This window comes from Parasteatoda tepidariorum, chromosome 6 (assembly GCF_982258835.1).
Source record: "Parasteatoda tepidariorum strain Cologne lab strain chromosome 6, Ptep-v5.0, whole genome shotgun sequence".
Lineage (NCBI taxonomy): Eukaryota > Metazoa > Arthropoda > Arachnida > Araneae > Theridiidae > Parasteatoda > Parasteatoda tepidariorum.
Window position 1 is genome coordinate 77871482 of NC_141760.1, and position 12365 is coordinate 77883846.

Sequence of the window (12365 nt, forward strand, 5' to 3'; positions counted from 1 at the left end):
GTCAAAAATTTTAATTTATGATGTGAAAGGTGACAAATAAAATAATGCACATGCAACATAATATAAGTGATATAGGAAACTATTGGTGGTTCTTAAAGAGTTAAGTAATAGTTTGTAAGCATAAGATTATTTATTTTCAGCTGCTACAACCGTCCCTTTACTTATATACAATCGTCCCCAAGACGCTATTTCAGCTTCATTTGTTAAAAACAATGTTAGTTAATTAACAAAACTAATCTTTTTTTTTAAATGTTAATTAAGGTGTCCACTTACATATTCGGTTAATAATTTTTATTTGTTTAAATAAAATTACTTTGTTATAATATAATATTCTAATACCAAAAAAAGTACTTACGTAGCGTGAAAATATCTTTTATGATGTAACTCTTTCAAAAGTACATAAAAATGGTTGCCAGCAGGGGTGTACATGTAAATTTATTAAATACACCTTATGCGCCACCTAGGAACCAAATCTAGAACCCGACACTCGAAATGTTTGCTCTGTTACAATCGTACCCTGTTACAATTGTCCCCACTCTCCCCTATACGGAGATAATATACAGAAATAATATATAAATAAAGATATTAGAAAAAGAGCTAATTATTTTTTTGTACCTTTATTTGCAAGCTACTTAGAAATTTCTGTCTAAAATAAATTCATTGAGCAAAAAAAAAAGAAGAAATAAAAGCTGTTTGAGATAGAAAGTAAAATGCTTTTACCCCTTACTGAATTTACGGTAGATGGCTGAAATATTAAACTTTTTCAAATCCGCTCTACATTATTTACAAAACTCTTGATAACAGAAATGAAATATTGACATAAATATTACATTGATAAGAAAACATAGCAGGCAACAATTTCGCAAGAGTCATGAATATAAAAAGGATATAGCAATGAAACAAAGAATAAAGAAACATTATATAGTAATAGTTATAGTCACACTTGTCTATGACCGCAGCAAAGTAGAGACTCACATATTCAGAAAGATAAACATTTATGGCTGAACCTGGTCAAGATTTTGGAATTTCAAGAGAACATCGTTATACATGGTATTACAACTGCACTCAATTAATTCTCAGAATGCAGCTATTTCGGCTTACGACTTCATAATGTGGTCATTAATAATAGGCGGAATGTTGTTGACGAAGTCAGCAGGGGGCGAATAGTCGTTGACTCTGGATGCTTAAGAAAATTATGAGATTTCCCCAGCTGAATAATGTGTTTATCTGACTACTAAAATATTCGATGAGCACTATATGTTGCGTTCTCTTACCTTGTATGTGAGATAAAAGGCTTCTATTTAGCTTAATGAAGTTGTAGTTATATTTTGCATTTGCAAGTATAAGTAATCGCAATCTTGTAAGTCTCTGATATTGTATAATACATTTTATTATACTTAAGAAAGCAAAAATCTACGTGCTGTTCTTAAAATAATTAGATATGAAAAAAATGTCACTTTATATAATAATAGCTACTAATAAACAATTTTTATTGTACGCAAACGAGGAATGAAATGACACATAAGAAATAAAAGAATATTAAACTTTTAAATATCTTTAAATAAACAGACACACGCTCGAATTCACAATATATATATATATATATATATATATATATATATATATATATATATATATATATATATATATATATATATATATATATATATATATATATATACAGTCAGACCTCGATATAAAGTCATCCGCATATAAGGTCACCCCGCATATAAAGTCATTTTTATCTGAGGCGAGGGAAGCTCTTTTCTAACAAAAGCCTATTTAACGTCCTTACAAGGCAATTACCCCTCTCGAGTTCTAGGAAAATATTGCAGCCAACAAACAAGCTACAATTTCTGAAATTGTTTCACAAGTTGTGGACAGTGAGAACAATGACAGTGATCCTGAGACTGTAGCTATAACCCATGTGGAAATTTCCAATGCAATAAATGTGTTACGAAATTTTTTTACAAATCATGAGGGAGCTGAGTAACATTTTGAGAAGTTACAAAATCTAGAAAACATTGTTCAAAAAGAGAAACCAAAAACAAAACAGACCTGCATAAATTATTATTTTAAATAAGGTAAGATGTAATGTATGTAACATATGTGCACTTTGAGGAAATTTGTAAACAGCTTTATTGTAAACTAATTTGTTTTAAAATCTCACTTTCTTTAATTCTTTACTAATTCTGTTAAAATTTATTGACTTAAACATTTAATTTATGGCTGATCGTTTTCTTTTGTATTAGCATTTTTTGAAAAGTCTTAATGTGTACTATTTCCGAACTGCTAATGAAGCGGTTAAAAGGTCACCCTGCTTATAAGGTCACTTTTGCGATGTCCCTTAGGGTGACCTTATATCGAGGTCTGACTGTATATATATATATATATATATATATATATATATATATATATATATATATATATATATATATATATATATATATATATATATATATATATATATATATATATATATATATATATATATATATATATATATATATATATATATATATATATATATATATGTGTGTAAAGCAAATATTTATTTAAATATATAAAAATATTCAAACAAAAATTGCAGTTGTTTTTTTAGCTTTCATTGTAATAAAAAAGTCAACAATTTTGAAAGATTTTCAAATTGTGTCACGTACACTACGCCTTCAAAAAATATATTTAACTTGATTTTTCAATGCTCTGTAGCCAAGGTAAATAAAAACAGCCACAGCTTAAGTGCCCTATAATGATTTTAAATTATATGTATCAAGCAGCGGTGAAGAATTATCTGAGTTTTCAGAATGGACAAATAATATAAATATTGAAAAAATCGCCACATTTATTGTCACTCATAGCAGAGCTCCCAGAAGTCCTTTTTCAACAATACAATTTTCGGCTACATACTGTGGAAATAAGTAATTTCTAGTTATAAACTTTATTGTTTTAGTCTTTTGCAGATTCGTCTCCAGGAAGGAAGTGAAGGGAAGTCAAGTAATAATCAATGTGACGTAAGACATCGTGTTCTATAAAATAACGAATAATTTTTTTCATGATGGATGAACAGCTCGCCCTTCATTTGAGTCTTTGGTCAATGGCCTGATATCCGTCATAGGATTAAGACATGTGGATGATGATTCTTTATGTATTTGTTCAACATTACGATTTTTAGATTTAAGTTAAACATTTAAAGTATTAATAAATGTGTTCTCCAGTTAACTTGTGTAATCATGTTTTTTAGCTTTGTGAGTTAAACCCACAAAAGGTTATGTCGCCTTTTCGCTCACGTCAACGCCGTTTACCCACGTTAACGATGTAGATTCAGACGAAATTCTATATGGGAGTTGAAATATTTATTTTAATAGCAGGAAGAAACCAAGCATTGAATATGGAAAGAAATTTAGAATCAGCGAATTTAGCTTTTCCCAAACTTGGAACATTCAACTACGATAGTTGGTAATGTGACATGAGAGTGGCTCTGATGGATCGTGCAAGTTGGGAATTCGTCGGTGGAGCTGAGCCACCATCAACACCTGTAGACACTGCCCCAGAATCAGTTAAACAGAATTTCGAGATAAGGAAAGCTAGAGCTTATTTTACAATATACCAAGGTGTTGAACGTCAATTTTTGAAGTTGATTCAGTCTACGACAGATGGAAAGAAAGCTTGGGACATTCTAAAAGAAAATTTTGAACCTGAATCAAGAGCAAGAATTGCTGACCTGGTAAATGAATTTTACGAATTGAAATTTCTGCCAAATGAAGAGGTGATTGGAATATTCTGTCAACGAGTTCGAGATAAAAGTGAACAGATTAAAGAAGTTGGGTTCGAGATTCCCGAACTAATAGTATGTTTCCAGATAATAAGAAAACTTCCGGAGGAATATGATAATTTAGTACAGATCTTATATTGTTTAAAGGATTCGGAATTTACAATAAATAATGTTGAGAGTCAATTGATCAGCGAATCCTGCAGAATCCAACTAAAAGCTCGAGATAGTGGGCTTGATTCAGTTACAAATGCTTACTTAGCTAAAACAGACATGAAATCATCAAGAGAAAGGAATTTGTCGAAGAACGGAGACATTCCACACAGCGGAAGCGGTCTGGGCCGGAGAAATACACAAGAAACTAGATACAGACGAAACTTGCAGAGCAAAAGATATCGACATAAAAGTATGGGGCCGTGTTTGAACTGCAATAAACAAGGTCATTATTCAAGAGATTGCAGAGCAAGAGAAACTGAAAATACGATGCAAGATCGTCAAAGTCCGAGGCAAAATCCCGCTACTGGTCTTTTTTATACGGATATTGAAATTAACGAAAAAGTGGCCGAGGTCGACAGCACGGAACTGTATTTAGAAGAATGGCTTATTGACTCAGCAGCAACATCCCATTTCACGAACAGACGAGAATGGTTCGAGACGTTTAGACCTCTGAAAAAAGCAAAAGTACTCGTTGGGTCTAAGAACAGTATATCAGAAGTAGAAGGGGCAGGTGACATAATTTTTATGTTAAAGATAGCGACAGATTCGTAAAGCTAATATTAAACAACGTATACTATGCTCCAAATCTACGGATTAACTTAATAGCTGGATCTAATATTGATATAGCGGGATATAAAATTGTTTGGCAAAATTCAAAAATGATAATCTACGATAACCGTAGCAGATATTTCTTCAGTGTACCTAGAATAGATAAATTGTCCGTTGTGAAAGGTTTACCTGACAAACGTAAATCTGATATACTTAAAAAGGAAATTAACGCTGCATTAGACGTAAAACTGTGTCATCGGAGATTTGCTCACCAAAATGACAGTCTTGTTTAGCACATGAGTAATAACAATGTTGTAAAAGGAATTGAGCAACTAAAAGGTAAATCTGAAACTTGTATTACCTGCAAAGTGACAAAGTCTATCCGAGCATCTTTTAAAAGGATTTATCAATGTCTAACAAATAAAGTACTGGATAAGGTGTATATGGATTTGTGGGGACCTTCTCCCACACCTTCAATGGGTGGAAGTCGATTTTTTTTTGTCGATAATACATGACTTTTCCAGAAAATTGGAAGTTTCTACTGTAGAGAAGAAAACAGAAGTTTTTAAATGTTTCAAAATATATCTCGTAAAATCTGAAAGGGAATTAAACTGCAAGTTGAAGTCAGTCCGAACCGACAATGGAATGGAATTTTGTCACGCCGAGTTTGAAGATTATTTAAACATTCTGGAAATTCGAATAGAGCGAACTTCAACTTATTCTCCAGAACAAAACGGGATTGCTGAAAAATTCAACTCTGACGCAGTTGAAGTTGTTCGAGCATCACTTCAAGATAGTGGACTGAATGACCGATGTAGAAATGACCGATGATATGTACGAAATCGAATTGAACACAAGTTAACAAATGGATTAACACCTTTTGAAATTTGGAATGGAAGCAAACCATCAGTTCGACTTTTAAGAATATTTGGTTCGTTGGTGTTTGTTCACGTATCCAAGGTTAAACGCAACAAGTTGAACAAGACATGTGAAGACAAGATATGTGAATTTCTGAATGATAAAATTTAAATTTTGAATCATTTTGTTAAAACAGTTCTTGGAAAATAGTTTTTCTTTTTTTTGAAAAATTTTTTTTTCTAAAATAATTTTTTAATAATCATACGAAGAAACTTGTTAGAATTATGATTTTTGTCATTTAAAATAATATTATTCAAAATTAAGTAAACATTTGTGTAACTAAAACATGTAGTAAAAGTACACTTTTATTGAATTTTTAAACATAGAATTATTTTAGGTAGGGAAATTTTATACTTCGTACATATTTTCTATACAATAAATTATATAAAAAAGTAACCTATAACAAAATATATATATTTTGTTACAGAATCTATACTAGACACATAAATACGAAAGAGATACGCGAATATATAACAAAAGACATAAATATAAAATTAGCATTTCACAACTGTAACCTGTTCTGCTGAATAAAATACTGGAACTATATTTTCAAGATTGCTATTAAATCTAAGACTGCGCACCGAAGATCTGAAAAAAATGTCTTTTTATTCAAAGAAAATATATTTTTGTGACTGATTTCGTAAATTGTCTGTACAAATAGTAAGAAAAATTAAAATCTCCCCCTTGAGCAATTAAATGTGCACGTTAGGCATTTAAATCCCATTGGTAGACCAAAAATTATTCAGGAGTTCTGTTTTTTTCGACTTTGAACAATAAGTTAATTACTAAGTTTAATTTATTTAATTTATTGATGTTTATCCTAAATATATCGTGATAGTATCTAACAATACGCAGTTAAAGCTCACGTGGGGAGCATGCTTTCATTTATGTCACATGCTTGTTACCATCCAATGAACAAATTCCTGTTCCTCGTGTCTTTCAACAATCTGCTTTATTACATTGGTCCTCAAACTAAAGTTTCATGTCAATCCATTACACTCCTAATACTAAAACGCTGATCAGGCCCGCACACTTTCCTTAATCTGATTCGAGCCATCTTATGTGAGTGACATCAGCGATCGTAGTAACAGCCCTTACTTAGCAAAGATAATAACTTTTCCAACAAACCCTCGACTAAGAAGCCATGTTGTTGACATGACACTACACGTAGGAATACCACAAAAAACAAAAGCAAAGTAATGCACAGATTACGCTTCGAGAAGATTTGAGTGCGGAAATGGCTTCCTATATTACAAAGAGAACAAAAAAAAAAACTAAGGAATGAAGCCATATCTTGCCAAGCTTTTATCAGCAAAGCGGAAGCCTGTGTCTTTTGGGAAAGAAAATCCAAGAAAAAATATCAATGATCGACACTCGTTTATTTTATTTTCTTTTGCGAACGACCAAACTTTATCACTTGATTACATTCACTAACAGATTACCGTTAATTTCTTGCAACGAAGCAGACTTTTGTGTCAATGTTAAAAAGGTTTTTTTTTTCTTCTTCTGGAAATCGGTTTTATGTTCTTTATCAATCTATTTTTTTTTCTCACCATCGCCATTTTCGTTAGAAAAGTTAATATAAAGAAGGTTTTCTGGAGATCGGGATATCAACTAAGTACACTGCCATTGATAAATTGGTTCTTTATTCTCTTTATGATGCGAGCAGGGTTTCGAAAGTTTTAATAAGTCTAAGTTATTAACAGTAATTAGAGGACGAAGGATTATGCCAGGCAAACTTTCTAGAGAATAATTTCTCTTATTAATTTTAACGTTTTTTGCCTCCCTCAGCAATTAATTTTTGTTTCTCATGAGAAAATAAGTGATTCATCAAAACAATTAAAATGAAGAAAAAAGACGTAAGGTTGAGTTTTATATATAAGAGATTTTTTGGCCAGCATTATATCTATATACATTTCATACACAGTAAAATGATTGATTTTTTAAGTTAAATATGAATAAACTAAGTGGAAACAACTTTATCTCTTGAAATGTTTTTATAAATATTACTTTATAGACTTATTAGAATTTGTAGGAAAATTTATGAATTTAAAAAAATCAATTGACCTACTTTTCCAAAATCATATAAAAAACAAATAATATGCAGCAACAAAAAAATTAATTTATACACATTCCTTCAACTAATATTCAGTATTGACGCTCCGTGGCTGAGTGGTAGCGCTTCGCGCTCCCGTGCCGCAGGTCCTGGGTTCGATCCTCGGGCCGGGCAAGGTTGACTCAGCCTTTCATTCACTCAGTGGGTCGATAAAAGAGTACCAAGCATGCTTGGGAACTAAACACTGGGGTTTTCGCTTTCGACTGACCACCTAAACCGGAACATCTGCTCCTGCACCCCAGAGCACTAGGTCAAGAAAACTGAGATGGGCACAGTATGCCTTGGGCTGTAGAGCCACTGAGTTTAGTTTAGTTTTTTAATATACAGTATTAAATACGTGATATTATTCATCTAATAATTTAGTTATCTAGATGTAATCTAGATGTAAAATTGAGTTATCTTAATGTAATTGTTACCCTGTGCAAATCCCATCCGAGCAAATCCCGGGCAACCAATAAAAAAAATTAGTCCTTTAATTAAAGTACTTTTAAATTCGTAACTTACAAACAATTTCCTCCAATGTTCAATTATACAAGTTTCTAACGAACAAATATTGCAATAACTGTTTTTGAATTATTTAAATGTTATGCATGATTAAAATGTTGTTTTAAATACCACCTTTTAATAACTATAATTTTACGAGATCCAATTCAATATGTTATTAACTTACGTATAACACATCTATTATTCGGGTGAATCCAAGGCAACGAACAATGTTAAGAGGGTTTCTCAAAAGTGAGCGAAATCGTGTCAAAAGAGATCTGATTCAAATAATAGTCGAATATGAAAATCATATGTATACTCATTTTTGAGAAAAATACTTATTCTCAAAAGCGGAGTAGATGGAGGTAAGATCAAGAAACTTGTTCACTGGTTGTCAGCAGGATTCAACTAAAGGCCTGTAGATTAGTTGCATGATCCTCTAACCACCATAGTAATATACCACAGTCGAGGAAGAGTTAAGAAGCTTTATATTGTGATCACCATAATGTCACATCATGAATCTAATTTCCAATTTCCATCTTACAAAGGCTTGCAATTCGGAAAATATAGTAATAATAGCTGTCAGGAGATCGGTTATTTTACTTTCACATTTTATTTATTTTGCTATATCATTCAAACTTTTATGCAAATGAAATGTATGCCATTATGTGTCATTGCTGTGACCACTATATAATCTTCGTAGAGTTTGGTGTGAAATCACAGTGGTTAGGGCATCCTACTGCGAACCGGGAGGTGATTGATTCGAATCCTACCAGCATTCAACGAACATCGCTCAGAAGCATTTATCTCTCCACATCATGCGTAATACTTCAAGAGAGTGCAAAAATACTCAAGATGCTCAAATGCACTGAAATTAGTATATGCAGTTTCAATTTTCAATATGTCCCGCAGTGGACTGATCGCTAAGACACGGTTCTCAGCAGATCACCTAAGTAAAGTATCACTGGCGGCGGTCAGTGTGCGGGTGGGAGACCACTTGGATCAGCCTGCGTAGGGACCGTGTGTGTGTGTGGTATTGGTCATTGTTAAACTGTTCTACCCTGAAGTGCAGGTCATCGGGCTACCAAAGCGGGGGTGCCGTCCCCCTTGGAGAGGATCAAAATTGTGGTGACACGTCTTCGGATGATCCTCAGGGATATTTCGTAGACCGCCAGCAATAGCCCAGTGTGCAGCTCTAGTGTGACGTAAATGAACTACAACAACAAAAACAATTTTTAATACATGTGGTTTTCAAATTTAACTATTACTTGTTTCGGAGCTGTTTTGACACATTTTTAGTCAATTAATAGGAAGATTTTTTTTAAAGTGAACTATTCAGATCGATTCTGAATTTCAGTATGAACACAACTTAATTGTTCCTCACTATCCACTACTAAGCCTTCATTTCATTTTATAATCTTGCAGCTTAGTTATGGTATTATATTTTTAAGACATTATCGTAAATCAATCGAAGTAACAGGTTATCTCTTTCCTCCCTTCTTTAGTTTCTTTCTTTTTACATTTTTTGTGTGGTTTGCTTCCAATTTTTGTTTTGTTTTCACTTCATTTTATTTATGTTTTCATTTTATTTATGTATCAAAAACTTATAACTACGCTAAAAAATTTATGATCAAATTATAAAATTCTGGAAATTAAAAATTTCCGAATCCAGTACCGCACTTTTGGTGCATCATTCGTAAAACCCATTTTACCGAAAAATATATATTTACCCTAAATATTACACGGTGATTTTTACAATAATATTTATGTAACTAGAGTGATTCAGAAATTATTGCCAAAAAAATATTATGGTATTGCATATTTTTTGTTCCGTTATAAGTAACAGTAAAAATAGATTGTACGACAAAATCTATCGGCTCCTGAGTGCCGGAACTTTTTTTTTACAGCATTGTTTTACTGAGTGCATAATAAAACAGAATTCTTTTATTTTTGTCAAATATAATACATATATAATGTTAGAATATACACATTACACGAGGAAATACATTATATTGACGTATATAGTTTAGTTGTAAGAAAACGCTTATATCTATCTTGATGTAACGTGAGGTAAAAATAAAATGCAGTGTAGTCAGTTAAAATTAATAACTGCCATCAATTTCGAAAAGATTATCTCCGCCAAGGGGATTCAAACGATGAATTATTATCGACACAATTGCCATGAGATAATAAATTGGAAAAGAGCAAAATAATTTGAAAAATAAAATGTAAGTTCTATGTCAGTGGAGAACTGGAATCCTCCCACAAAATCCTTTTCCCTCGATACAATTCCATGGCCATACTTCATCCACGACAAAGCTACACGGTTTTCTTCATGAGCCATGATAAATCGTCTGGACACAAGGTGAGTTTACCTCCATGAATCTCCTCGCTTCTTCCTACCCTCGTTGAACGAAAAGGACCAAGCTAAGAAAACTTCTGCACTCAATTTCATAAACCTCGTAATGGCTTCCTGAGTATTTCTGGAGCCCGTTCGTAATGTTGCCTCATCCGTTGTATTTTGGAAAGATGGAAAACATTATGGGGATGCTTCATTGTCGTGATTAATATGATGTTACCCAATCGAGGAATAAAAAGCAAAAACTGCTGCTATAAAAGTGTTTTTGAAATAAAACAAGGGGGAAAAATCGAGTTTTGGTAGCTAGAACACCATTATTCAAAGATCTGCATTTGATAGCTGGACATATCTGATTTTATAGCTGGAAAAAGCTGATTTATACCTAACAAATTGAAAAAGTCAATTTGTTTGGTACAAATTGTTTTAGAATAAGTTATAAAAATGCCCATGAGCTATTAAAAGCTCAGATACACGCATATGATTTCTTCAAATGATTTCTAATTAACGCTTTACAAACCATTTTAACATTGAGAACTTTTGATGATACATGACAGTAACATTTAAATTACATTTAAATTTTTGTTTTGAATTTTATTAAAACTTATTGAATCTAATTTAAATAATAGAATCTTATTTTGTCTAATACTTTGATCATCAAAATGTTATAAATTTTATGTTAAAGAAACATGAGTTTTAATCCTAATAAAAATGCAAAAATATTGCATAGTTTTGAAACAGATGTTTTACAAAGGTTTTTTTTTTTCACAAAACCCGAAAGGGATAAGAATTAGAAAAAAAATACTTGATTGTAGCAAACTTTCGCAATATATTTGATCTTTATTTTTATAGGATGAACTATTAAAACATGTTTTGCGTAATCTAATCCATAGGATAGAACAAAATATTGCAATAAGTAAAAGAATTTAGTTATTTTGACTTTTTTAACTGTGTTGGTATATACCTTTCAGTTTTATACATAATTTTGTAGCTGTTTCCCATACTGATTTATTAATAATTTTCGTTTCTTTATTTATTTTTAATCCTCTCGTGCAAATAATTGGTATTTAACTAGAATTATTGCAAAAATGATCTCACTTGTCAGTTTTGTGATTGACGATTTCAAATTAAAAATGAAAAAAATTATAAAAAGAATCATATTGTTACAAAATAAATCAACTAAATAAATTAATGAATATAATAAATGCTTCATTCAAAAATTATTCATAACAACGCACGTAAAAATGAGCATTCTACTTAAAAGTGTTTTTAAAACATTAATTTATACTTTCTTTCGAATGTTTTACCCTGTGCATTTAATGTATTCTCCAAAGCTTAGAAAATATGGATAAAAAATAAGAAAAAAGGTTCAAAACTTCATTAATTTTCTTTTTTTAGACCTAATTATTCCAGAATACTTTTTCGTTTCAAAATGTAACAATTCTTTATCAATGATTGAAAGCAGAAAAAGTAATTGAATCCTAAATGAATAAAGGAAAAAAAAAACAATAATTTGGAATTCATTTGTAACAAGATATCTTTCAATAAACTAAGTATTTAAAGTGGTTTTTTTGTTTACTGAATACTAAAAATGTTTTAATTAAGGAGTTAGTTTTAAATTGGGTGCTACTAAATGAATGTCTGTAAAAAAAAAAAAAAAAAAACTAAGTAAAGAATTTTAATGTAATATTTCATTTTATTCATATGTACTCATTTTATACCGTTTTTATTTCTTTAATTAAATAATTTTAAAACGAAAGAGAGTTTTAAAGATAAAAAAATATCTTATTATAATTTTAAAAATAACATACATCGTTGAGGAGAGGAGAGTATTGTTTTTTAAGTAAATGATTTATTTATTGATCGTTTTGTTTATTTTCTTTACTATAATGATTATTATACATTCAGCCTCATAACATCATATATATATATATATATATATATATATATATATATAT

At 31.0% G+C, this 12365-nt stretch overlaps 1 protein-coding gene across 1 annotated transcript; it reads left to right on the plus strand.

Moving 5' to 3' along the window:
• Positions 1–3466: 3466 nt before the first annotated feature.
• LOC147808161 (uncharacterized) lies at positions 3467–5365 on the plus strand. Its single transcript, XM_087166901.1, has 2 exons — positions 3467–4496; positions 5238–5365. Exons 1-2 carry the CDS (start codon positions 3467–3469, stop codon positions 5363–5365), a joined length of 1158 nt encoding a protein of 385 aa, XP_087023027.1.
• Positions 5366–12365: the final 7000 nt, after the last annotated feature.